Source organism: Pteronotus mesoamericanus, unplaced genomic scaffold (genome assembly GCF_021234165.1).
Source record: "Pteronotus mesoamericanus isolate MK-2021 breed Mesoamerican mustached bat unplaced genomic scaffold, CSHL_Meso_final scaffold_137, whole genome shotgun sequence".
Lineage (NCBI taxonomy): Eukaryota > Metazoa > Chordata > Mammalia > Chiroptera > Mormoopidae > Pteronotus > Pteronotus mesoamericanus.
This window is the reverse complement of record NW_026555306.1, coordinates 3,034,903-3,060,315: the sequence shown is the minus strand read 5'-3', so window position 1 is coordinate 3,060,315 and position 25,413 is coordinate 3,034,903. Positions and strand designations below refer to the sequence as shown.

Below are 25,413 nucleotides of genomic sequence, written 5' to 3'. Positions count from 1 at the left end.
CCTCATGTCCTCAAAATCTTTCACGGAATCCTGGCTTCTGTAGAAGTCTGCATATGCTGTCTTTCTTGGTTCAACTGAAGCAAACGTTTAGAAAGCTGCAACCCCCAGGGATATGAGGATGGCTCCAACAATATGGAATCGCAGACGCTTGGCCAGAAGGCCGGGCTCCTGAGGTTTTGTCAAAGCACTAGAAGGCATGATAGTTACAGTCTCCTCTACACCAACACCCTTCCTGATGAAATTCAAACCTCATTTTTGGGAACGAGGTGTAAGAGATTAGTAGTGAGAGATGGCACGGGAAAGCTGTTGGCAGGAACAGATCACTCAGGGCTTCCCTTTGCCCTGAGAGCACTGGGGAGCCACAGATGGACTTTCAGCAGGGGAGGGAGGGCCTAATCATATTTGTGCTTTAGACATACATCTTTAGATGCCACGTTGCGGGTAGACAGGAGTCCGGGAGAGCAGAGACAAGGCTTATTCAAGGGGACCACGAGCAGGAGAGGAAGAGTCTGGACCGTGCTTGTGCAGAGGAAGGGGCTGGAAAAGATGACTTCAGGTGACAGAATGCAAGACTTGGGAACAGGAAGCAGGGAGTGAAGGGAAATTGTCCAAATCTAGGCAGACATTCAGGTCTGCAGCTAGGGTGAGTTGGGGGGAGGGGGGATGGCAGTGCTGGCCCTAAGAATGGGATACAGGAGAGGGGTAGGATTTGGAGTAAGATGTCAAGTTCATTGTAGAATTTGTTGATAGTGAGATGCCTCTGGGACATTCTGGTGACAAGTCGGGGAGGCCCCCTGAGTAAGTGCATCTCGGAAGGTCTGTGACAGGGCGGAAGTGGCTTCAGCAGAAGTCTGGGGCACTGGCTATCTGTGGGGACTGCTGGCGTCAGGAGGAGGTTTTGGGTTATTGGCGGAGCATTGGAACACTGGGGATGTTGTGGGGACCAGTGAAACTTTGGAACCCGAGGTGTGTGTTGGAGGACTGAGTGAGACTGTTGAAGATAGGAGGTTAGTGGAAAGTGTGGAATTGTTTGAGGGTTAGCATTACTCCGCAGTAGGTCGGATGAAGTCCTTGGAGTTTTACGGAGACATGGGGATCAGCGAGATTTTTGGGGATCATCAGCAGTGGAGAGGGATGGCTGGAGATGCTGTTGTCAATTGGGGAGATCAAGGTGTCAATGGGAAACACTGGAAGTCAGGAGAGTGTATGTTGGGAGTCTGTGGAGACACTGGGCTCATCTGGGATCACCTGTGAGGTCACGGGGAGGACAGGATAGCAAAGAGGCGGTCTCTTGAGGGTTTCTCTGTTGCTAGGCAAACGGTTCCCAGGGCGCCGTTGCTAGGAATTAGCGCTTTTTAAAAAACCACGCCTCTTTCCCCTGCGGGCCCCGCCCCCGCAGCCAACCACACAACGGTCTCAGGCCCGAAGGCCGCGCCCACCTTATCGCCCCGCCCACAGCCCAGAACCGTTACCCGAGCGACGGCCGGGGCTCGTCCCGCCTCCCGACCCTGTTGCCAATCGAACGGACGTCGCCCGGGTGACGACCCCACCTCTTCCGGCGCGGGACCGCGGCTTCCGGCGGGGTCCGGGCGGCGGGCGGCGGGCGGCGGTAGGGCAGTGGCGGGGCCCGGGGGGGCGCCCAACATGGCGGCGGGCGGCGCGGAGGGCGGCTCGGGCCCCGGCACCTCCATGGGGGACTGCGCGGAGATCAAGTCGCAGTTCCGCACCCGAGAGGGCTTCTACAAGCTGCTCCCAGGAGACGGGGCCGCTCGCAGGTCGGGTCCGGCTTCCGCCCAGACCCCGGCACCGCCCCAGCCGCCGCAGCCCCCGCCCGGTTCTGCCTCCGCCTCCGGTTCCGCGGGCACCGCGTCGTCTCCGCCACCCGCAGGCCCCGGGCCCGGGCCCGCGCTGCCCGCCGTGCGCCTCAGCCTGGTGCGCCTCGGGGAGCCGGACAACGGCGGAGCCGGGGAGCCGCCCGCCACGCCCGCGGGTCTAGGGGCCGGAGGAGATCGCGTCTGCTTCAACTTGGGCCGCGAGCTCTATTTCTATCCTGGCTGCTGCCGCCGCGGGAGCCAGCGGGTGAGCGGCTTGCATCGCGAGCGGCCTGGGTGCCGAGGGGTGGGGGTCTCTAGCTGATCCTGAAGTGGTAGGAGGCCCGAAATGATCTAAGGCCTTAGATAGGCATCCTACATATGAGGGACATCCCAGGGGTAAAGGGTTGTTGGAGGTAATGCAGAATTTTAAAAGGTGATGGGAAACCTTGGGGTCATGTGGGTGCCCTGGGGGTTGTGGGATGGTGAGTATTCTGGAGATGATGGCGAATCCAAGACGATGTGGATCCTCCAGGGTTACGGGTGGCAAGCATTCTGCAGATGATGGGGAATCCTGAGATGATGCAGAACCCAGAGGTATTGCAGTCTTGAGGTGTTAGGAGAGGTCTTGAGACTTGAGCAGCCACAGGTCCGGATTGTGGAAGTGATGGGGGCCTAGAGGTAATAGGGATCCCAGAGAAAAATTAGGGTTCTGAAGGAAATGAGAATCTGAGTTTATGGGAGATCTGGAGGTGATGACAGCCCAGAGATCCTCAGGTGGGACGGGTGTCTCTAAGTGCTATAGGCACCAGAGGGCATGAGATCCCTGTAATTTATCGTGGTCCCCAGAAGTGATGGGATCCTGAGAGCCCAGAGGGGATGAAGGTACCTAAACGTGGGGAACTATGAGGTTCCATGGGTCCCTGAACTATGATGGGGGTCCTGAGAGTTAGGGATGCCAAATTGAAGGGGCTCCTGAGAGCTGCTTGGGCTTTAGAGGCCTGGGGTTTTGGGTGACCCTGAGTTTTGAGCGGCTTGGAATATTGGGGTGCTAAGACCCAGGGAAGTTGGCTTAGGTTGTGGGGCAGTGCTGGAAAGGAGTCAGAGCTCAGGGACTATGGGGACCCTGAACCCTGGTACTGTGGGTAAGGGTGTCCCTGAAGTTGGGAGGAGTCCAGCTTTGAGGAGGCGCTGTGGTCTTATTCCCGGGGCGGGGGCATCCTTCCTGTCTGCTTTTTCTCTCTCCTCTGTCTGAGATTTGGTTCCCTCTTCCTGTCTGTGGTTGCCCCCTCCCTCCCCACTTACCCATCTACCAACCCACTTCCCTCAAGAGTTTAACCCTGCTTCCTCTTGGTGGTTTCCCCAACCTCAACACCCTCTTCCTTCCTCAGTTGTAGAAGCCATTAACTCCTTCTCTCCCACCACTTAAGTCCATTGACCTCAACAAGCCAATTGACAAGCGCATCTATAAGGGCACCCAGCCCACCTGCCATGACTTCAACCAGTTCACTGCTGCCACGGAGACCATCTCCCTGCTGGTGGGGTTCTCAGCCGGCCAGGTGCAGTACCTGGATCTTATCAAGAAGGACACCAGCAAGCTATTCAATGAAGAGGTGATTGTGGGCCCCCAGGGGACCGCTTCCCTTTCCTCTCACCCACCCTCACCCACACAGCGTTTGCCGTTAGACTGCAGCCCCCCGGGAGCCGCGCCTCTTGTCCTGAGAGGGGCAGGATGAGAGGTGGACTGACAGCTATGTGGGACAGGTGACAGACGGCAGCTAGTATGATAGCAGCTAATAATGACACCTGTACCTACCGTGCCCGGGGCCTATGCTTTGTTAAGCCATCTGTTGAACGCATTACTCCTGGAGTTTTCATAATTCAATGGTTTAGGGATCAAGAAGCCCATTTTGCAGATTAGAGAACTGAGGCTAGTCACTGGTTCAAACTTCTTTGATGCAGAGAGTCCTTGGTCTTCAAATTCTGGGCCCCGTGGGCTTGGATTCAAATCCTTGCTGCACCACATTTACTCTCCATGTGGCTTTGGGAAGCTGACAGTTCCTTGAGCCTCAGTTTTCCTCCTCTGCTAATGATTTCCATCTCTACCTCATCGGACTGTTGTAAAGTCCTGCGTGGAGATTGCTCAGTCCTGGGCAGACTTGGCACAAGAGGAAGAGCCAGCGAGCGGCCTTGTCCATAGGCAGGGGCCGCTCGTGTCCTATACGTACTTTCCTCTGTTCCGCCTGCGCAGGTGCATGAATGGCAGGAGGGAGTGAGCGCAACAGGGAGTGGAGTAAAAGTGCACTAGCTGGCCCGTTCACAGAATATTTGTTGAGTGTTCATCTTGTGCCAGGCATGTTCTCAGCATTGGCGATGTTTCATCTCAGTGAACAAAACTGACAGAGGGGCCCGCCTTTGTGGAGCTTCCATCTAGCTAGGGAGGCAGACAGTTATCGGGGACGTGAGCTATGGTGTATGTCGGGGGGCGCTGAGTGCGGGGGAGAAAAACCCGGCGGGGAAGGGGCATGGGGACTGCTCGGTGAGGCGTAAGTAGCGTGGTCAGGAAGGGCCTCGCCAGGAGGTGACGTTGAAATAAAGACATGAAGGAGGCGAGAAGAGTTATCTGGGGAAGGACATTCTGAGTCGAGGGAACAGCTAGGACAGAGGCCCTGAGGCAGGACCTGGCCAGAGCCATTATGAAGTGCGAGGGTGGTACGTGAGTCCTGAGAAGTCAGTTGAGGGGCCAGGTGACGTAGGGGCTGCAAGGCCGTGGACAAGACTTGGGCTTCTAGCGCCTCCGTCCCCTGGGGTTCATCTGAGCCATAGAGCACAGAAATGGTTTGATTTGCTTATTTTTTCAGTTCTCCCAAGAATGAGAAGCAACTTAGATACCTAGAAAAGAAGTCGATCCATTCCGATCAGTGGATGCCTGAGGGCGTTAGGGCTCAGTTCTCTCTGGAGCCCAGGCTGAGGAAGGCTGCCCTGGTGTTCAGAGCGGGAGGGCGCCAGGGGCTGAGAGTGTTTCAGCAGCAGCTGCCCGGCGGCAGTGCAGAGAGTGGACGTGGGCAGCGGGGGCTGGGTGACCGGCTAGGCCACTGCAGCGTCGATGGCGGCTGGGACCAGGGTGGTTGTGGTGATCGGTGAGGGTTGAGCAGAGGTGAGGCTCTGCGTGTTATTGAAGAGCTGGACATGCGTTGTAGAGAAAAGGAGCAAAGAGGAGCTGCAGGCGGGGCGGTCATTCCCTTGTCCAGGAAACACCAGGCGGTGACTCCTGTGTGCACATCCCTGTGCCCTGGGGCTGGAACAGTGAACCAGAGAGATAAAGGCCCCTTCCTTGGGGAAGCTGACATCCTGTGAATCAGTTTGTCACCTTAGTCTGACGTGGTAAAGAGGAGGGGGGGGGCATTAGACGGATGGAGGACAGTTCTCTGGAAGGCAGGACGGCTCCCTTGCCAAAGATGGGACATCAAGCCTTCATGGGGCCCCTGAGGCTGCCTCCCAAGCAGCCCTTCTACGCAACCTGGGGGTGGGGGGGGGCTCCTCCCCTCGGAGGCTGTCGGGTAATTGCCTTCCTCCAACCGCATCATCTCCCCTGGCAGCGGCTGATTGACAAGACCAAGGTGACATACCTGAAGTGGCTGCCCGAGTCCGAGAGCCTGTTCCTGGCATCACATGCTAGCGGCCACCTGTACCTGTACAACGTCAGCCACCCGTGCGCCTCAGCGCCCCCCCAGTACAGCCTGCTGAAGCAGGGCGAGGGCTTCGCCGTCTATGCTGCCAAGAGCAAGGCGCCCCGCAACCCGCTGGCCAAGTGGGCGGTGGGCGAGGGGCCCCTCAACGAGTTTGCCTTCTCACCCGACGGCCGGCACCTGGCCTGTGTCAGCCAGGACGGCTGCCTGCGCGTCTTCCACTTCGACTCCATGCTCCTGCGGGGGCTCATGAAGAGCTACTTTGGGGGCCTGCTCTGCGTGTGCTGGAGCCCTGATGGGCGCTACGTTGTGACGGGTGGTGAAGATGACCTGGTCACCGTGTGGTCCTTCACTGAGGGCCGCGTCGTGGCCCGCGGCCATGGCCACAAGTCCTGGGTCAACGCTGTGGCCTTCGACCCCTATACCACAAGGGCCGAGGAGACGACAGCAGCCAGTGGTGACGGGGAACGGAGTGTCGAGGAGGAAGAGGACCCCGAGGCAGCCGGCCCAGGCTCGAATGGGGGAGCGCCTCTCTCCCCGATGCCCAAGGCCGGCTCCATCACCTACCGCTTCGGCTCAGCCGGCCAGGACACGCAGTTCTGCCTGTGGGACCTCACCGAAGACGTGCTTTACCCACACCCGCCCCTGGCCCGCACCCGCACGCTCCCTGGCACGCCTGGCACCACGCCACCTGCCACCAGCAGCTCTCGGGGTGGTGAGCCGGGCCCTGGGCCCCTGCCCCGCTCGCTGTCCCGCTCCAATAGCCTCCCACACCCGGCCGGCAGTGGCAAGGCAGGTGGCCCCGGTGCGGCAACGGAGCCGGGCACGCCATTCAGCATCGGCCGCTTTGCCACACTCACGCTGCAGGAGCGGCGGGACAGGGGGGCGGAGAAGGAGCACAAGCGCTACCACAGCCTGGGCAACATCAGCCGGGGGGGCAGCGGGAGCGGGGGCGGCGGGGACAAGCCCAGTGGTCCTGTTCCCCGCAGTCGGCTGGACCCAGCCAAAGTGCTGGGCACAGCATTGTGCCCGCGCATCCACGAGGTGCCCCTGCTTGAGCCCCTGGTGTGCAAGAAGATCGCCCAGGAGCGGCTGACGGTCCTCCTCTTCCTGGAGGACTGTATCATCACCGCCTGCCAGGAGGGCCTCATCTGCACCTGGGCCCGGCCCGGCAAGGCGGTGAGTTGGCCACGCCGGCCAGCCTGTCCGGGGCCCAGGATGCGGGAAGAGGCGGGTGTTGGGAGAGGGGTGTGACGACCTCTGGCCCCACGGGCTGAGGGGAAACTGGGAGATCTTGGTGTCTCAGGGCAAGCCCTCTCAGGTCGTAGAGTGACAGGCTCAAGAACCCTTGGCCACGATCAGCAGAGGGGGGGTCTGGTAAGAGAGCTGGGAGTGGCGGGGACCATGGCTAGCTCTCAGAAGGGCAGGCCGTGGCCTAGCACAGAGAGGTCTTCACGGACAGAACATCCTCTCTGCTCATGACTTGCCACTTGAAGCCAGATGTCTGTTTCTAAGGAAAATACTATTTTTTAAATGGTGAGGCTTTTTGGATATTGTGGGTCAAGTTCTATGGGTCAGACTGGGCCCTGGGCCCAGGCCTAGACTGTTGGGATAGGAGCCCAGGGCTGGGGCACAGACCGGAATCCCAGGCCCAGTACCCAGCCCTGCACTTCTCCCTGTGTGACTTTGGGCAAGTCCCTGCCCCTCAGACCTCTGTCACCTCTTAGGACAGGGAGGCTTGAAGATGGGTGGTAGAGGGTTGGTGCACCTGCCTCCTGGGGTTCAGGAAGACCCCACCTCGGTGGAGCACAGGCCTGGCTCCTTGTACCTTTGGAGCTGTGGGCTCCTGTCTCAGCTCCTCAGGGTCTGGGCTTGGATGCCCAGGACATCCAGTCTGAGGGCCGTGGCTTGGTTCTGCAAAAGGCAGGTTTGGGGATCATAGCATCCTCTACCCCTAGAACTTAGAGCACAGTCTCAGAGCCCCATAGGTGGAGCATTGGGATTTGGGGAGTCTGGAGAGTCCTGAAAGAGACCTCTCTATCTCCCCTAGTTCACAGACGAGGAGACCGAGGCCCAGACAGGGGAAGGAAGTTGGCCCAGGTCACCCAGCAAGTCAGTGGTAGAGGTAGGACTGTCCCTGAGTTCTTTACCCCCAGAATCTTTGGGCCCCCCTCGGGGAGACCCTAATTTTCCCTTCCCCTTCGCACCTCCACCCCTACCCCATCCCCTCTGCTCAATATCACCTGAGAACTTTATTGTGTAAAAGTGCTGCCTGCCGGCACAGGGAAGCTAGCCAAGGTGTAAGTTCCAGAAGCTAGAGCAGCAGTCGGTGGGGGTGGGGGTGGGGTCTGGGGTGGGCTGAAGGGCAAGGCCAGGGTGGGGGGAGCCCCAGGTGGTCACTAACTCCTCATGTCTCCCCTCTCGTCTTCCCCAGGGCATCTCCTCCCAACCAGGCAACTCCCCGAGTGGCACAGTGGTGTGAAGCCATGGACGTCGGGTCCCCCACCTGCCCCACCTCCTAGCCATAACCCTGCCGCTGACCTCACGGATCAATGTATTAACAAGACTAACCATGACGGATGGACTGCTCCAGTCCCCCGCCCTGCACAAATTTGGGGGACAGAGGGTCCGCCCAGACTGGCCCAGCCCCTGGGGGCTTGTAGTGGCCCATGCGGCCTCAGCCTTGTCCCCACCCACTGCCAAGTACAATGTCCCCTTCTGCTGAAACATCAGTGTTAGCCTCACCCCTGTCCCCAGCATGTGACTGGTCACTGGGTGGGGAGAGGTTGGGGTGGGGAGGAGCTCCCCACCCACAAGAGCCCCAGCTCTGCAGTGTGCCCTTGGGTCTGTGGGCAGGGCGGGGGCCACCTGCCTGTCCCCAACCCCTAATCCCGGTCCCCACCCCCTTTGCTGTTGTTTGTGCTTTTGAAAAGTGTTAAGTTATGGAAGCCCCTCAGGGCCCTCCCTGTCCCAGCACCTCTTATTTATACTAAAGTTCCCTGTTTTCACAGCGTCTCTGTTCCTTCCTGGGAGGCGTGGAGGGTGTGTGTGCTTTCACTGTGGCTACGTCAACCCGCTGTCTTATTTTTTTAGTAAGAGTTTCTTTAGAAAGTCACAGAGGTAGTAGAAGTGAGCCCGCTGGGCTGCATGGGCTCAGGAAACAAGTTACAGAGGCAGAAGAAGGGCCCTCAGAGCTCAGAAAAGTACACTCAAAAGAAGATTCGAGTGGGCCCACATTGGCCCACTTTAGCATGGGAGGAGCCTGGCCCTGTTCGGCCCACCCGCTTTCAATAGGGTGGGAGGAGCTGAGGGCATCAGCCCCGCAAACCCTGATGGAGGAGAGCCACCAGGGTCCCCTCTGCAGACTCCTCAGTGGGAGTTTGCAGAATTATTTGAAAATGCCACTGTCCAAGTCCAACTATTACACAGTCTTCCCAAACGGGGGTCCCCCGGCAGCCCCAGAGGCCCAGAGGGAGCGGCCTGGAGCTCGGGTCCTGGCCTCCTGCTGCCCCGGGGCTGGCGTGGCTTCCCGGCCAGCCCGCGACCACGGCCCCCTCCGGGAGGGCTGTCCAGCCGGGAAAGGACAATGAAATCCCTCCTGGCTGGCCCTCCTGCTCCACCCTCCACCCCCCGAAATGTTTCTGTTTCTAATCCTGGCCTGGGCAGGAATGTGGCTGTGTGCCAGGGGCCAGGGAGCTATTTTGGGGCTCCTTTGCCTCCCCCAAGCTTTGGCCAGTGGGTCACCCCTGGTCTTGGCTCCTGAGGGCCTCCCTTCCTAAATCTCTCACCACCCCTTCCCCACCTCCTGCCAAGGGGAAAAAAAAATCAATGTAAAGCAGAGGGCCTGAGGGCTAAATTTAAACTGTCCCAAAGTCTGAATCCAGGCTGAGTCACCCGCAAAGCTGCCCTGGCCTCCTGTTCCCCTTGCCAGGCCTCACCCCCTTCTCCTCCCCCCTACTCCAGGCTTGGGAGGCGTGTTACCAGGTCACCCCGGACCTCAACTGGCCCCCTTTGGGGAATGGGAGGGCTCATCTTCCGCCTCTGTCACACCTGCCGCTCCTCTGTGCTCCGCCTCTTAGTGGGGAGGGGGCGTTGAAAGGTTGAGATCCTCTACCCCCCCTAATTTCACACTGAAACGTCGTGGGGGGGCCTGGCTTGTGAGGGGTTAAGGCTGGGAGGCAGGAGGGGGCCGGCCAAGGGGTGGGGAGAAAGGGAGGAGGCCTTTGCAGCCAGCAGAGAGAAGTGGCCAGAGAGGCCCAGGGGACAGCCAGGGACAGGCCGACATGCAGCCAGGGCCTCGGGGCCTGGACAGGGGCTGCCCAGCCCCGTGAGCGGAGGACCCCAAGCCCCCGGCCCGGGGAGGGGGCCATGGTGCTGCCTGCCCGCCATGTCAGCCGAGGTGCGGCTGAGGCGGCTCCAGCAACTGGTGCTGGACCCCGGCTTCCTGGGGCTGGAGCCCCTGCTCGACCTTCTCCTGGGCGTCCACCAGGAACTGGGTGCCTCCGACCTGGCCCAGGACAAGTATGTGGCCGACTTCTTGCAGTGGGGTGAGTGCCGGCCTGCATGGGCTCCCCTAGATTGGGGGGTGGGAGCAGGGCCGAGGCGAGAAGTGGAGTTGGGCACAGGGGTGACGCGCGGGGCAGGATGGGCATGAGGAGAGCTTCCCATTCAAGGGCCCAGCGCTTAGACCTGGGTCCCGGGTGACATGTCCCTGCCCTGGTGTCACTCTGCCTGGGCACAGTAGGGTCAGCAGAGGTCAGGGCAGCCATGACTCAGACCCATGACTTGGGAGAGCCGAGGCTGGCTGGGCTGGGGACAGCCTCCCACGGTCCCCCTGCACCTCCCTCCCCGAGTCTAGGCCTAGGGACAGGCTGGGAGCCCTATGCCCTAGACGGCCCGCACACACCAACACGGGCCTGCGGCGCCCCCGCCCCGGCTTCCCAGAGCACAGGCGCTAGCGTAAGGCATGGGGCGGGGCGGGGGGGCAGCTGCCAGGGGTGTGGCCGGCGGGCAGGTGTTAGGCGCCAGCCTCTCCAGCTGCCCCAACAGGTGCCCAGGCGCTGGGAGGGCTCGGTGACTCAGGCAGGCCCTGGGGGACAACGAGCTCTGCAGACAGGTGTCACCCAGGACCCCCTCTAACCCCTGGTGCAGGAGTCCCCCCCATCCATTTTGTCCCTTTTAGTCTGCCTGGGGGAACCCTGACCGCCGCCCCAGCTCCCCAGATCCCCAATTCTCCTTCATGACCTCCAGCCCTCCGTTCCCCACAAAGCCCCTTCTTGCCAGGTCTTCCCCAGAAACAGGTCCCGTCCCCCAGAGGGGAGGTGCCGCAGCCGCAGCCGCAGCCTCCTGCCTTGGTTGTCCCCACCCTCTCCTGGCCCACGACTCAGGCTCACTCAGGTTTCTGTCTCTGAGACACTCTGCCATCCTGTCCCTCCAGTGGTCTGTCCCTCAGCAGCTTGCTCTTAATCCCGAGGCTTTCTCTGTCCCTCGGAGGTTTCCTCTTTCCTAGCATCTGTCTCTTTGGGACCCAGGCCCTGCTCCCTCTGCCTCCCACTTTGCAGATGGGAAGGTGGAGGCCAAGGGCCGGGACCCTTGGTCTCTGGAAGAACCTCCCCACATCCCCCCAGCCCTCAGCAACTCTCTCAGCCTCACTTTTGCAGAAGATGAAGTTTGGCCTGCAGGGTAAACTGAGGCCTGGGGTGGGGGCAGGGGTCGGGCCCTCCCGTGAGGAGCACTCCTTTTGTGGCTGGAGCAGCATCCTGTGGGCCCCTCCCCTGTCAGCCTGGGCGGGGGAGGGGGGGCCTGGGTTCCCGATGCCTTAAAAGGGCTCAATGTCTTGGCTCTCTCCTCCCTCCCCCATCCTGGGCCCTGGCTGCTTCTTCCCTGTCGGCCCACTCTCTCGGAACCCCATGGGGGCCCCCCTCTCCCCTCCATGACTCAATGTATCTCCTCTCATTCCTGCTCTTCCCCATCCCTTTCTCCACCCTGCCCTGAGGTCCCTGGTGGCTTCCACCCCAGGGGGATCTAGCACCTACTCTCCCATGTCCCTGAGTCTTCTGCCCCCTCCCCAGCCCAGTCCCCGACTCCCAAACTGCCCCGTTTAACACCCCTAGCGGTAGGACGTAGGGCAAACGACTTCACCTGCCTGAGCCTTGAGCCCCGGTCTGTGAGTAAGGGATCATAGATAACAGAGTGCTCCTCCTGGAGGTGCGCGGACTGAGCGAACGCTTGTGAACCAGGCAAGGAGCCCTGGGGCCCCGGACACCGGTCCACTCTGGCCTTGCCCCCTCTTCAATTCCTTCTTCCAGCCCCGCCCCCAAATTCGGTGTTCCCCAGTGTGGTCCAAGAGCCACCTGCCTCTTAACCTAGCGGCCCTGGATGAAGCTACGTGTTCGGCCCGTCTGCCATCACCCCGAGTGGGGGTGGGGCCTGAAGCCCAGGGAGTACTAGAACTGGGCCTGTTCTCCCTCGTCTTCGGGGCCTCCTCCATCCTGCTCCTGCAAGAGCTGTCTGGCGCAATACCTTGTCCCAAAGAGGGGTTCCCAGGCATCCTACCTTTCTCTGTAGGAGGGCAGGTTTGCATCCCCCAAACCACACACAGTGCTTATGTGGGGAAGCCCTTGGGAGCCTAAGGGGAGGGGCAAAGAGAAGGGGCGATTGAGAGTGAGGGACAGAGGTAGGGAGGAGGAGACCGAGAGGAGAGAACGAAGGGCAGCGCGAGGAAGACTGAAGGACAGGGGGTGGGGCTTCCTCCTCGTCGCCACGGGCAGTCCCAGTGACCCTCGGTTTTCACCGCCCCCTTTCCCCACAGTGGACCCCATCGCGGCGAGGCTTAAAGAGGCCCGGCTGCAGAGGGATGACTTCGAGATTCTGAAGGTGATCGGACGCGGGGCGTTCAGCGAGGTAAGCCCTGAGCTACAGCCGGGAACCTTGACTTTTTGTGCTTTGGGCGGGACGCAGGAGGTGGGGCGGGACCTTAGAAATTGATGAATGAGTTTAGAACCTAAAACCAACGGGGCGGGGGCGGGGCTTAAGGTCAATGGGCGTGGCATAGTAAGTGGACGGGGCTTGGGGAGCCGGTCTGAGCGATCCCGGGTGTTCTTTGCCAACCTCCCCCCGCCCGCCCTGTTTCGACCTTCAGGTAGCGGTGGTGAAGATGAAGCAGACGGGCCAGGTGTACGCCATGAAGATAATGAATAAGTGGGATATGCTGAAGAGAGGCGAGGTGAGGCCCGTGGCTGGGTGTGCAGGGCACTGAGGATCCTCCCCCCAAACTCCCTCAACCGCTTCAGCTCCTCGGGGTGCCCCGCAGGTGTCGTGCTTCCGCGAAGAGAGGGATGTGTTGGTGAACGGGGACCGGCGCTGGATCACGCAGCTGCACTTCGCCTTCCAGGATGAGAACTACCTGGTGAGCCCGAGGCCGGGGGACTAGAGAGTGGGACCTCCACCCCAAGGATATCAATTAACGAGGCGGGGCCAGGGGGAGGTCCTGGGGTAGGGGAGCTGCCTGGAAATGCCTGCGGGCGTCTGTGTGTGGCAGGAACGGGCTTCCTTTCCCAGCATGGCAGACGTTCCTGACCGTTCTTTTCCCGGGCTGACTCGGGGGCGGGCGGCGGGGGCTCTATAAAGCTGCCGCGTTGCGGGAGTCTTACCTGGACTGGAAGAGCTCTGTAGAGTCTGTGTGGGAGCCACTGGGCAGGGGGTCCCTGGGGGACTCTACACTTTGGGCATTAGGTCTCTTAAGTTCTCTTCTTCTCTCAGGGGAGTATGAATCTCTGCGTATTGACATCTGGAAGAATTCAGGGGTTTTTTTTTGTCGGGGAGGGGGGTCTCTGATTTGGCCTGTAAGATCTCCGCGGCCCCCTTGGGGCTGCCTCTGGGGGATCCCTGCCCAGGAATGGGGCCTCTCTGGGAGTCTTTGTCCCGGGCTACTAGTGATAGGCACCTAGGGCGGTTACCAAGCCCCACGACACGCCCCCTCCCAGTACCTGGTCATGGAGTACTACGTGGGCGGGGACCTGCTGACGCTGCTGAGCAAGTTTGGGGAGCGGATCCCAGCCGAGATGGCGCGCTTCTACCTGGCCGAGATTGTCATGGCCATAGATTCGGTGCACCGACTGGGCTATGTGCACAGGTGGGCGCTGCAGGGGCTCAGGGGCGGGGTCTGAGGGTGGGGCGTGGGGAGGGATAACCCAGAAGGATACCACTACCGTTGGATCCGAGAGGCAAGGCCGCGGAGGTCTGGAGAGGGACTTGGCTGTTTAGGGTCCATTGGAAACAGGAGTTGGGTCCAGAACTGCGGAATCCTTAGAGGGGTGGAACTCGAAGAGGAGGCCTGAGGGCAAGGCCTGGAGGCTCAGGAATGGCAGGGCCCGTCACTAAGAGGGTGAGGCCCGGCTGAGATGGTGAGAGGGGGCCTCCCTTCTTCCTGCTGTGCAGGGATATCAAACCAGACAACATCCTTCTGGATCGCTGCGGGCACATCCGCTTGGCCGACTTTGGCTCCTGCCTCAAGTTGCGGGCTGATGGAACGGTGAGCAGCAGGCGTGTGCAGTGAGCGGTTCACCTGCCCCTCGCCTCCAGTGAGGGGTGGGGTCAGGTGCGGAGTGGGGGGTCCCGGCTGAAGCTTGGGGACAGAGCTAGGATGGAGGCAGGACTAGCTTTGGAGGGGGAAGGAGGTGGCCCAGGACTGGGCCTGGCTTTGGGTTAGAAGAGGCAGGAGGAGGAGCTAAGAGCTGGGGTTTAGCTCCAAAGACGCTGAGCCCAACTCTGGTTCTGTTGGCCCAGGTGCGGTCGCTGGTGGCTGTGGGCACCCCCGACTACTTGTCCCCAGAGATCTTGCAGGCCGTGGGCGGCGGGCCGGGGACGGGCAGCTACGGGCCCGAGTGTGACTGGTGGGCACTGGGCGTGTTTGCCTACGAAATGTTCTACGGGCAGACGCCATTCTACGCCGACTCCACGGCCGAGACCTATGGCAAGATCGTGCACTACAAGGTGAGCAGGGCACCTGGAGCCCCTGATCCAGCAGCACCTGCTCCCAGGTTGACATCCCTGCTTTTTCTCTCCCATTGAACAGGAGCACCTGACTATACCGCTGGCTGACTCAGGAGTCCCTGAGGAGGCTCGGGACCTCATCCAGCGACTGCTGTGCCCCCCGGAGACACGGCTGGGCCGGAATGGAGCAGGCGACTTCCAGAAACATCCTTTTTTCTTTGGGCTTGATTGGGATAGTCTTCGAGACAGCGTGCCTCCCTTTACTCCGGATTTTGAGGGTGCCACTGACACGTGCAACTTCGATGTGGTGGAAGACGGGCTCACTGCCATGGTGAGCGGGGGCGGGGTAGGTACCTGCGACCCCTGCTCCCTGCTCCATAAAGTTCGGGTTAGGAACAGTGTGCACCTCCTGGGCTCCTGAAATCGTTCCATCCCCTGAACGACTGCTCTGAGACAGGGCAGGGAAGCCAGCAGTGATATACACTCAGAGTCCAGCGCGTGACCCAGACATGTCCTGAGACAATGATACCCTGGAGAGATCAGGGCTGAGATGAGGGGCTGAAGGGGGCAGGGCTTCCTGGGGGGCCTCTTGGAGGAGGGCACCACCTGAGCTGAGACCTGGAAGGATGAGAGGTGGAAGGCAGGAAAGCACCAGAGAGAAATCTCCCTCCCTCAGGCATCTCTCTTGCAACTGGTACGCAAGCTGTCCTGGGGTGCTCACTCAGCCTGGGTGCCCCTGTGCGGGGCCATGCCGGGGACCCACACGGGCCGCGTCAGCCACGGTTCCTCATCCACTTCCAGCCTGAAGTATATAGCGATACTGTCGCGAGTGCCCTAAGAAAAACAGCAGGGCGTATGAAATGATGAGGCCCTCAGTAAGGGTGGGTTGCAGGGGCATTTAAGCCAAGACTGGGAGGCGGTGAGGGTCCAGCCATGACAACCGGTGGGCACCTCCCATCTGGTTCTCTTGTGCAGGAGACGTTGTCAGATGTGCGGGAGGGCGTGCCGCTGGGGGTCCACCTGCCTTTCGTGGGCTACTCCTACTCCTGCATGGCCCTCAGGTAAGAGCTGCTCTGTGTGGCTTGTGTGGAGCAGGCCGGGGCCGGGGCGGGGGGTGGCGTCCGGAGGCCCCGGGCCGCTCAGGGTTACGGCCTCCTGGCCCATCAGCACCAGCAGAATTGCAGGATCAGTCTTAGAACCTTATTGTCTTGGGAGCAAAGACTCTTAGGAACCCAGAGTTACAGGACCTTACAGCCTCAGACCATAGTACTATGAAATTTTAGATTCAATTGTAAAGCCTCAGAGCCACAGACTCGGCCTTCCAGAATCTTCCAACCTTCCACTTTTAGATTTCTCGTACAGAGTCATGGGACCTCAGAATATTAGAAAGCAAAATGTTTTGAGGATTTTAAAATCAATTTTAAAACAACAAAAACTCATTGAATTACTCACATAACTGTAAAGCCTTTTAAAAACATTAATTCTACTAATTATACATTGCTTGGCACTAGTAAATTATAAAATAAGGATAAGAAAAAGGAAGCCCATCATCAGCAATGGTCCCGGGCTCATGCATACACACACGTATTTAATGGCACTGAGAACATGCTGTACTATGTTGTTAGCGGACAATGTAGTGCAAACACCACTTCTTATCATGAATGAACTACAACCTGATCCTGACCTGCTGGGTACATTCTCCTTACCAAGCGGGTCAGGACTCAGCCACAGGTTGGTGTAGGTGCATGTCCAGGATTGTTAGATCCTTGAGACAGAGTTCCATAAGGTGATTGCTGGATTGGGAGAAACATCCACTTTCTTTTTAAAGATTTTATTGATTTATTTTTAGAGAGAGGGGAAGGGAGGGGGAAAAAGGGAGAGAAACATTGATGCATGAGAGGAACACAGATTTATTGCCTCTTGCACGTCCCCAAGTGGGGACCTGGCCTGCAACCCCGGCATGTGCCCTGACTGGGAATTGAACCAGTGACCTTTCGCTTTGTGGGACGACACTCAACTAAGTCTTAGCAGTCAGGGTGGGACATCCACTTTTATTGCCATTTCATATTTATAGAGAGGGTGTGTCCCCCTCCCAGTGGCTAATGTCTAGAGTCACAGTCTTGGGATTCATACCCAGACTTATTTTTGGAGGTGGCCAGAGCTGCGCCATGTTCCCCTCCCTGGGTCCCCATCACTGTCCTGAGGCTGTAAGGAGACTGGTCTGCAAAGGTCACACGGAGAGGGAGGAGATGAGTGGACCATAGGACATGGGTGTCGCACCCCAAGTTCCTGCAGAAGGTGCAGAGGGTAGCTCCCAGGGGCCTGAGGCCATGCAAGGAGCAGGCCTTTTCCCTTCCAAGAGGAAGACCTGTCACACCAACCCAGCAGTTGGTTCCCTTCACTCTGTCACCTCCCCCTCCTCAAACCATGGGGACTCCGGACCTGGCTGCCCCATGCCCACAAGCTAGGGAGTCCTGGCTCTCTCCCCTGGGCCTCTCCCTCTCCTCAGGGATGAGGAGGTCCAGGGCTCCACCCCCATGGAACTGGAGGCCGAGCCATTGCCTGAGCCACCTGTGCAAGTGCCCAGCCCGGAGCCCATGGTGCCCCCGTCGGAGGAAACGGTGAGTTCTTGGAGGAAAGGGTCAGTCAGAGAAAAGGCAAACACTCCCAGGGTAGTGCGCGCCATGGAGCACTAAGCTCTCTGGGAGCTACTCACAGAAAGAGACAGAAAACAGACGTCACTTCAATCAGAGAGGAGCAGAGGGCACTGAGTGTGTGTGCGGGGGAGGAGAAGCTCTGCAGGAGGAGGAGGACCACCCATGGCAAGAAAGGTGCCCCCTGGGTAGCAGAGAAAATCTCCAGGGCAAAGATCCTGAGGTGAGAACCAGCTGCACTTTTTTTTTTTTTTTTAATTTTGTTCATTGATTTGAGAGAGAGAAACACTGATTTGTTGTTCCACTTATTTATGCATTCACTGGTTGAGCCTTGTACATGCCCTGACTGGGGATCAAACCCACAACTTTGCAAATCAGGATGATGCTCTAGCCAACTGAGCTACCCCACCAGGGACCCAGCTGGTTTGTTCTTGACCTGTGAAAAGGAGAATACTGAGGCTGTACTCTCCCTGGAGAAGGGGGCGAAGGGTGAAGGGAGGGTGCTGCAGAGGCCAGCTGAAATAAATGAAACCGGCCTTTGGGTGCAGCAGGCCTGCTCCTGAGGGCGCTGAGGAGCTGGAGCGATTCTGAGCAACATTGCTACGTGGGCAAGTTGAGTTAGTGCTTTAGGACCAACCCTTTGGGTCCTGTAAGAAGGTGTATGGAAATGGAGCCCATTAAAAGCTGGAGACCAGGGTGGGAGCTGGATTAGGGAAGGAGGGTGCTTGGATCATTGCAGGAGCTGTGGGGGTTCCAGAAAGATCTAGGGATGTGGAAGTAGAGGGAGGACAAGAGAGGAACCCAGGCCTGGAACCCGTGCCCAAGTCTTGAGTGCTCCAAGAGCTACATGCAACCCTAAGCCCAGTCCCTGTATGCAGGCTGAAGTGGCAGTTCCGGCGGCCATCCCAGCAGAGGCCGAGGTGACTTTGCAGGAGCTCCAGGAAGCCCTGGAGGAGGAGATGCTTACCCGGCAGAGCCTGAGCCGGGAGCTGGAGGCCATCCGCAAGGCCAATCAGAACTTCGCCAGGTCGGGGTCGGGACACAGGGGCCTGTCACACTACCTTGAGCAGCCCCTCCCGAGATCCCGAAGTGCTCATGGTCCTTACCTCCCCTCAGTCAACTCCGTGAGGCCGAGGACAGGAACCGAGACCTAGAGGCACACATCCAGCAGCTGCAAGAGCGGATGGAGGGGCTGCAGGGGGAGGGAGCAGCAGGTGAGTCCCTCACTTGCCCCCTTTCCCGAGGGCACCAGGGGAAGTGGGCCCGCCAGCGTGTGTGGACGCCTGGGGGAGGGCGAGGGGCCCAGGCTGGGGCACACCGCGCCACCGCCCTCCTCCGACACTCCACGCGCCCTACGCCTCTCTCTTCTCCTTCCAGCTGTCACAGGGGTCCCCAGTCCCCGGGCCACGGATCCACCTTCCCATGTAAGACCCCTCTTTTCCCCCTGCGTCAAGCCTGCTGCCCCCTCTGCAGACCCTGTCCCTGTCTTCCTGTCCAAATTTAGGGCTTACCCTATCTCTTTGGGGTTCTAAGCAACAGAACCTTCCATTCAGCCCCACATCCACTAAATCTCCCATGACTCAGGCCTCTCACCAAATCCCGCCCGGGAGCTCCCTCGATTCCCTCCCCGACCTTGGCTCCCCTCTATCTCTCGCCCAGCCGAGGTGGTTGGGCTCCGATTGGGTCACCTGTCCCTTCTCTCTCCAGCTAGATGGCCCCCCGGCCGTGGCTCTGGGCCCGTGCCCACTGGTGGGGCCAGGCCCCATGCACCGCCGCCACCTGCTGCTCCCTGCCAGGGTACGTCCGGCTGCTCACACTCACGCGCTGCCGCCGCCGCGCCCCTGCCTCGCTCCACTCACTCCATGCTTAGCTGCGCCTCTGTGGGGCTGGGCCGCCGCAGGGAGAGGGTGCTCTGGCAGCTGATCAACACAGACCGCTATAAAGTTGCCAATGACGAGTTCGGACAAGATTAAAGGCTTGCGAGCTGACCAACCACAGCTGCTGGAGTAGTGGGGGTGGGGGTTGGGGTGGGCAGGGCGGGTGCAGGAAGGAATGTGGGCCCACCCACAAGCGCAGGCGGGGCGAATCCCAGCAGCCAATCAGAGCCACGCGTCCTTGGTGTTGATCCCGGCCTCTCACCCTCAGGTCCCTAGGCCTGGCCTATCGGAGGCGCGTTCCCTGTTCCTGTTCGCCGCTGCTCTGGTTGGTACCACCGCCCTGGGCTGCACTAGGTTGGTGGCCTGCGCAGGATGTCTCGCTCCGATCTGGTGCCGCCCAGGAGCCGCCTTCGCCCCCTGAACTTTAAAATCCCAACCTGTCCTGCACTCGGACTCCCCTCTAGGGTTGGGTGACCGGGCACGGCCCAGAAGCCACTCCCACTGCCTCTGGTTTGTTCACACCCACTCCAAGTGTGGGTCTCTGCCCCAGCTCCAGCCTTGTGATCCGGGCCCGCCCCCTGGCGGCTGAGGAGGGAGGAGCCGGGACCGAGGCCGGAGCGCGGAGCTAAAGGGAGGCTTGTAACCAGGAGTGGTGCTGCTGCTGTTGGGGGTAATCGCGGACCACTTCCTCCGGCCTGGCTGAGGCCACGATGTGGATGGGCAAAATGAGATCTTGAGAAGGCAACAGGGTCAGAGATCAGTCATCCGTTTTTCACCCTCCACGCACCCTAATCCACATCAGCTCAGAAGTCACAAATCCTTGTGCATGAGGCCTTGCTCTCCCCGCAACGTTCTCTGAAAGAGCAGAACGTGTTGTGCAAGCCCCACAGCTCTCTCGGGAACTGTTCGCTTTTGCCAGCCCCGCTTTTTCGGGGCCTCCCGCGCCCTCCTCACGTGCGCGCTGCTCTCGGAGCCACAGCCGGCTCCGCCCGCCTCAGCGGTTTGGGTATTTATTGACCTGCCTTCCGACCCGCTGAAGGTTCCAGGACCCCAGCACCCTACTCCACGTTTTGGATGCACTGAAACCCTGACCTTCCTCGATATTTATTGTCTCTCCCCACCTAAGACCCCCACCCCCGACCCTCGCGAATAAAAGGCCCTCTTGTCTGTCCAAAGCTGAGTGTCTGAGGTTTACGTTGCGGGAAAGAGGTTGTTCAGTGGGCCAACCAGAAAGCGAGTGGAGGCAGCCAATGGCATAGCGAGGAGCTACCCGAAGCGGACGAATCAGGGGTGTAGGTGGGGCTCGGGGCGTGGCCTCAGTATCCGGCCAATAGGAGGAAACGAACGGGCAACCCCGGAGACACCGCCTGTTGTCCAGCTGTGGCCCAGCTGTGCCACCGGATCGCCGGGAAGAAGGGGGCTGGGCCGGCCGCGCGCGCGTCCATCCTCCTATTACTGCGCCTGCGCGGGCCACGCGCATCCGTTCCAGGGACTACGCTCCAGAAAAGTTACAGCAAACTTTCTAGCCTCTCTGCCCGCCCCTTCTCTGTGCCAGACCCGCCCCCCTGTGGAGCCGGGAATTCCGAGGGGCGGAGCGGAGGCAGAGATGGGGGGGGGCCTTCAGAGGACCCTGGAGACGGAGGCGTGCAGAAGCTCAGTCTTGGGGCGGAGGTGGCTTCGCGCCCTTAGCCCTCCCGGACGGCCCGTTACCTTCTCCGTTGTCCCGATGGGGAAACTGAGGCCCTGAGCCAGAGGCACACGCGGGGGGAGGCAAAAAGAGCGGCCTGAGGCGGAGGGAAAACAAAGGGAGAATCACAGACAGACGGGGAGGGGAACGGGCACACACAGACACTGGGAGAGAGACCCTACTGGGGCGCTGGGCCTGGCATTGAGAGAGAGACGCAGAATCGTTAGGGGGAGAAGATCGGGAAGCGCGAACGGGGGGGCTGAGACGGGGGACGGGCGGGGGAGTGGGCTGGGGAAAGCCCGAGGGAGGAGGAGAAGGAGGGAGGAACTTCCCAAAGTTGCAAAACATGGCTACCTTGCCTGCGGAGCCGAGCGCGGGGCCGGCGGCTGGGGGGGAGGCGGTGGCGGCGGCGGCGACCGAAGAGGAGGAGGAGGAAGCGCGCCAGCTCCTGCAGACTTTGCAGGCGGCCGAGGGTGAGGCGGCGGCGGCGGCCGGGGCCGGGGCGGGCGAAGCGGCGGCGGGAGCGGAGGGCCCGGTGTCCCCGGGCGTCCCCGGGTCGCCCCTCGAGGCCGCTGCCGAGCCGCCCACGGGCCTCCGCTTCTCGCCCGAGCAGGTGGCGTGCGTCTGTGAGGCGCTGCTCCAGGCGGGCCACGCCGGCCGCTTGAGCCGCTTCCTGGGCGCACTGCCCCCGGCCGAGCGCCTACGTGGCAGCGACCCTGTGCTGCGCGCTCGGGCCTTGGTGGCCTTCCAGCGGGGCGAGTACGCCGAGCTCTACCGGCTGCTCGAGAGCCGCCCGTTCCCCGCCGCCCACCACGCCTTCCTGCAGGACCTCTACCTGCGCGCGCGCTACCACGAGGCCGAGCGGGCCCGCGGCCGCGCGCTGGGCGCAGTGGACAAGTACCGTCTGCGCAAGAAGTTCCCGCTGCCCAAGACCATCTGGGACGGAGAGGAGACCGTCTACTGCTTCAAGGAGCGCTCCCGCGCCGCGCTCAAGGCCTGCTATCGCGGCAACCGCTACCCCACGCCGGACGAGAAGCGCCGCCTGGCCACGCTCACAGGCCTCTCGCTCACGCAGGTCAGCAACTGGTTCAAGAACCGGCGGCAGCGCGACCGGACCGGGGGCGGTGGCGGCGCACCCTGCAAGAGGTGAGGGGACCCAGGCAGCGCAGGCCCCGCTTTCCCGGGAACGTGCTACCCACCAGCCCCCCTGTCCCGCATGCCCGCTGCTGGAGCCAGCGCGAACTCTTCAGATGCCTCCCGCTCACACTCTGTGGCGCTCAGCGAGCGCGGGCAATAGTATGGATGCAACGGGCACACGCCCCGGGCCCTCTTCCCGACAGCGCTGCTCCTCTCACGGAGGCTGGGAGATCTCTTCCCTCTGCTTCACTCAGGGCTCCATCCCAGATCCCATCCGTGTGGGTGGCTCGACTGCAGTAGGGGGGCAGAGAGAAAAAGGGACCACGGGGAAAGGGAGAGGGGCCTTTGTCCACCCCATCCGGCGTCAGGGCTTCTTTCTGTCCGTTGCGCCGCCGAGCCCTTCCCGGACTGTGGCTCTTTCTCACACCCCCCTTCCTGCCCCCTCCCTCGGGGCCCAAACAGCGTGGTCCGTAGTCTGTCTTTGTTGTGAAACGTGAACCTTCCCCAGCTCCGGTTTCCCTGTAACCCAAGCCCTTCCCCTCCCACCCTGCACGCCGGCCTCTCACTCCCTTCTCTGACGCCCTGGGAGGAGGGCACCGGGAGCTGAGCAGGGCTGCCTCCTCGATCTTCAAAGCCACTGGGCTGCTTTCAGCCTGACCCAGGAGGCTCAGGGGGACCTGGATACCCAGCTTCTGGGACACAGAGCGGAGGGCCTCCGCCTTCCCGATTTGGACAGCTTTAGCTTTTATGCAGGGGTGTCAGTGCAGGGCTTGCAGAGGATCTGTCCCTGGGGTCCTAAGGTGGGAAGGCTTCTGTAACTGTGCAGGAACCTGACTGGCCCGTGGGGGAACACAGCATTCACTGCCACAACTGACAATTCTCTCTCTGGACAGTGAGTCTGATGGGAACCCCACTACTGAGGATGAGTCCAGCCGCAGTCCTGAGGACCTGGAGAGGGGGGTGGCTCCAGTGGCCACCGAGGCCCCGGCCCAGGGCTCCATATTCCTGGCTGGGGCCGCCCCTCCTGCACCATGCCCTGCCTCTTCCTCCATCCTGGTGAACGGGAGCTTCCTGGCTGCCAGCAGCTCACCAGCGGTGCTCCTCAATGGGAGCCCCGTCATCATCAACAGCCTGGCCCTGGGTGAAGCCTCCAGCCTGGGCCCCCTGCTGCTCACAGGGGGTGGGGGCGCCCCACCACCACAGCCCAGTCCTCCGGGCCCCAGCGAGGGCAAGACCTCCTTGGTCCTGGACCCTCAGACCGGGGAGGTTCGACTGGAGGAGGCTCAGCCTGAGGCCCCTGAAACCAAGGGGACCCAGGTGGCTGCTTTAGGGCCACCTGGAGAGGAGGTGCCTGGGCCTCTGCCCCAAGTGGTGCCTGGCCCCCCGCCAGCTGCCACCTTCCCTCTGCCCCCAGGACCAGTGCCTTCTGTGGCTGCTCCACAAGTGGTGCCGCTTTCCCCACCCCCTGGGTACCCTGCAGGCCTGGGCCCCACCTCCCCACTGTTGAACCTGCCCCAGGTGGTGCCCACCTCACAGGTGGTAACCCTGCCACAGGCCGTGGGGCCACTTCAGCTGTTGGCAGCTGGGCCAGGCAGCCCAGTGAAGGTGGCAGCTGCAGCGGGCCCTGCTAACGTGCACCTGATAAACTCCGGGGTGGGCGTGACTGCCCTGCAGCTGCCTTCGGCCACTGCCCCAGGTACCCGCTTCTGCCTCTCTCTGGCCTGGGTGAGGGGTGGTTTTCTCAGGCATGGAGGGTGCTGTCGGTGAGCTTGGGAGTTGGGGGGGGATAGCTCATCCCTGGGATGTCCCAGAACCCCCCTGTGCCAGGTAGTGCGGAGGCTCAAGCCACCCAGACCTGGTCTGGTTCTGAAGGGGCTCGGTTTGCCTCCGGCTGATCTCCTTTCCCGCCCTCCAGCAGCATCATCGCCACCTCTGCTCCCGGCCAGCTGCCCCCTCTAACCCTGTGCCTCGCGTCTCCTCTCCCCACAGGAAACTTCCTCCTGGCCAACCCTGTGTCTGGCAGCCCCATTGTGACAGGTGTGGCCGTGCAGCAGGGCAAGATCATCCTCACGGCCACCTTCCCCACCAGCATGCTGGTTTCCCAGGTTCTGCCGCCTGCCCCCAGCCTGGCCCTGCCCCTGAAGCCAGACGCAGCCATCTCAGTGCCTGAAGGAGCCCTCCCTGTGGCCCCCAGCCCCGCTCTCCCAGAGGCCCACGCTCTAGGCACGCTTTCTTCGCAGCAGCTGCCACAGCCACCACCTGCCCCTGCCGCCACCATTGCTGCCAGCCTGCCCTTCTCCCCAGACTCCTCCTGCCTCCTGGCCGGCTTCCCAGCGCCCCCACCGGAGGGCCTCATGCTGTCACCCGCAGCCGTGCCCATCTGGCCATCGGGACTGGAACTGAGCACAGGCACCGAGGGGCTGCTAGAAGCAGAGAAGGGGCTGGGGACGCAGGCCCCCCACACTGTACTAAGGCTCCCAGACCCTGACCCTGAGGGGCTGCTCCTGGGGGCCACGGCAGGGGGTGAGGTTGAGGAGGGGCTGGAAGCTGAGACCAAGGTCCTGACCCAGCTACAGTCTGTGCCTGTGGAAGAGCCCTTGGAACTGTGACCCTGCCAGGCCTCGTCGCCTCCCCTGACAGTGGTGCTCGAGATCCAGGACAACCAGGAGTAGGGAACCTTTCAGAAACAGCCGTTGATCTGAAGATTCCACATACACACTACACCCCAACCCCAGCTGCTTAACCTCTCCGAGCTCAGGATGTGCTGGGCAGGGGTCCACCCCTGTCCGGGGCACAGTCCCTGGGGATGGGAAGCCTCTGTTACAGCCCTCTCCCTGCTCTGCCCCCATGCATGTGGGGAGCTCCGGGGGTCCTGACTCAGGAGCTCTGCCCCCCGGACCTGGTACGAGCTGTGAGCTGAAAACCTTGCCACATGGCTGGATTTCCAAATCCCTTGAGCCCTCTCCCTATCGCTCCCTAAAACACTATTAATAGCGCCACTGACATCTAGAGTTCTCAGAACTGCTTAGAATCCAAGGGTGGAGGACGGGGCAGGCGGTCCTGTGCCCAGGGACTGACAGAGCCACCCCCACCCCTGCCGAAACACAATGCAGATGTGGGGAGGCCTGGGCGAGGGTCCCCCTTTGCTCCCCCTGGACTACAGCCCTCCTCATCACGTCCAGCCCCAGACCAAAGATGCCCTCCCCCGTGGGACAACCTCAACCCCTGTGTCTAGTTTGTATCCTAAATCTTTATTTTTCTAGGACATGTTAAACCTCCATTTCAATTAAAATAAAGTTAACAGACAACTAAAACCTCCAGGAGTGTGGGTTATTTTCCAAACAACTTGTCCAAATCAAAACAACCACACAAACCCCAATTTGAGATTCTGGCTTTCTGGTTGCTGCACCCTGAGCAGAACGGGAGTGGAAGTGAGGTTCGTGGTGGGCGCCTGCCGTTTCAAACTGCGGGCCCTGGGCCTCCAGGTGCAGGGTGGAAGGCGTGCCCGCAGGGCTGGGGGAGCAGGGGACCAGGGCAGCCTGCTTAGTCTCACTTGCTGGTAAC

At 60.9% G+C, this 25,413-nt stretch overlaps 3 protein-coding genes across 7 annotated transcripts; all 3 read left to right on the top strand.

Annotated features, from left to right (window-relative positions):
- The first annotated feature begins 1,637 nt into the window (after positions 1 to 1,637).
- DMWD (DM1 locus, WD repeat containing) lies at positions 1,638 to 8,486 on the top strand. Of its 2 annotated transcripts, XM_054588627.1 has the most exons (5): positions 1,638 to 2,079; positions 3,242 to 3,424; positions 5,411 to 6,679; positions 7,551 to 7,625; positions 7,935 to 8,486. In XM_054588627.1, exons 1-5 carry the CDS (start codon positions 1,645 to 1,647, stop codon positions 7,980 to 7,982), a joined length of 2,010 nt encoding a protein of 669 aa, XP_054444602.1. In that variant the 5' UTR covers positions 1,638 to 1,644; the 3' UTR covers positions 7,983 to 8,486. The 2 variants fall into 2 exon arrangements, with proteins under 2 accessions (XP_054444602.1, XP_054444603.1); XM_054588628.1 differs by lacking the exon at positions 7,551 to 7,625.
- A 1,222-nt stretch (positions 8,487 to 9,708) lies between these two features.
- On the top strand, positions 9,709 to 20,218 carry DMPK (DM1 protein kinase). Of its 4 annotated transcripts, none has more exons than XM_054588625.1 (15): positions 9,709 to 10,047; positions 12,312 to 12,403; positions 12,642 to 12,725; positions 12,813 to 12,908; positions 13,486 to 13,634; positions 13,940 to 14,033; positions 14,288 to 14,494; positions 14,577 to 14,825; positions 15,470 to 15,555; positions 17,004 to 17,115; positions 18,027 to 18,175; positions 18,265 to 18,362; positions 18,526 to 18,572; positions 18,860 to 18,945; positions 19,294 to 20,218. In XM_054588625.1, the coding sequence occupies exons 1-15, from the start codon at positions 9,888 to 9,890 to the stop codon at positions 19,451 to 19,453; spliced, it is 1,869 nt and encodes a 622-aa protein (XP_054444600.1). In that variant the 5' UTR covers positions 9,709 to 9,887; the 3' UTR covers positions 19,454 to 20,218. The 4 variants fall into 4 exon arrangements, with proteins under 4 accessions (XP_054444600.1, XP_054444601.1, XP_054444598.1 ...); XM_054588626.1 differs by having other exon boundaries at positions 18,856 to 18,945; XM_054588623.1 differs by having other exon boundaries at positions 14,577 to 14,840.
- An 840-nt stretch (positions 20,219 to 21,058) lies between these two features.
- On the top strand, positions 21,059 to 25,163 carry SIX5 (SIX homeobox 5). Its single transcript, XM_054588475.1, has 3 exons — positions 21,059 to 21,858; positions 22,743 to 23,545; positions 23,839 to 25,163. The coding sequence occupies exons 1-3, from the start codon at positions 21,059 to 21,061 to the stop codon at positions 24,456 to 24,458; spliced, it is 2,223 nt and encodes a 740-aa protein (XP_054444450.1). The 3' UTR covers positions 24,459 to 25,163.
- Positions 25,164 to 25,413: the final 250 nt, after the last annotated feature.

What these genes read in the sequence shown, in the direction of transcription:
- DMWD (XM_054588627.1), top strand. Translation starts at nt 1,645, where the DNA reads ATGGCGGCGGGCGGCGCGGAGGGCGGCTCGGGCCCCGGCACCTCCATG. An exon ending in GCCGCCGCGGGAGCCAGCGG is followed by an intron (nt 2,080 to 3,241) that starts GTGAGCGGCTTG and finishes CCACCACTTAAG; the next exon opens with TCCATTGACCTCAACAAGCC. An exon ending in CCAGCAAGTCAGTGGTAGAG is followed by an intron (nt 7,626 to 7,934) that starts GTAGGACTGTCC and finishes CGTCTTCCCCAG; the next exon opens with GGCATCTCCTCCCAACCAGG.
- SIX5 (XM_054588475.1), top strand. Translation starts at nt 21,059, where the DNA reads ATGGCTACCTTGCCTGCGGAGCCGAGCGCGGGGCCGGCGGCTGGGGGG. An exon ending in GGCGGCGCACCCTGCAAGAG is followed by an intron (nt 21,859 to 22,742) that starts GTGAGGGGACCC and finishes CTCTCTGGACAG; the next exon opens with TGAGTCTGATGGGAACCCCA. An exon ending in GCCTTCGGCCACTGCCCCAG is followed by an intron (nt 23,546 to 23,838) that starts GTACCCGCTTCT and finishes CTCTCCCCACAG; the next exon opens with GAAACTTCCTCCTGGCCAAC.
- DMPK (XM_054588623.1), top strand. Translation starts at nt 9,888, where the DNA reads ATGTCAGCCGAGGTGCGGCTGAGGCGGCTCCAGCAACTGGTGCTGGAC. An exon ending in GACGCGGGGCGTTCAGCGAG is followed by an intron (nt 12,404 to 12,641) that starts GTAAGCCCTGAG and finishes TTCGACCTTCAG; the next exon opens with GTAGCGGTGGTGAAGATGAA. An exon ending in TCCAGGATGAGAACTACCTG is followed by an intron (nt 12,909 to 13,485) that starts GTGAGCCCGAGG and finishes GCCCCCTCCCAG; the next exon opens with TACCTGGTCATGGAGTACTA.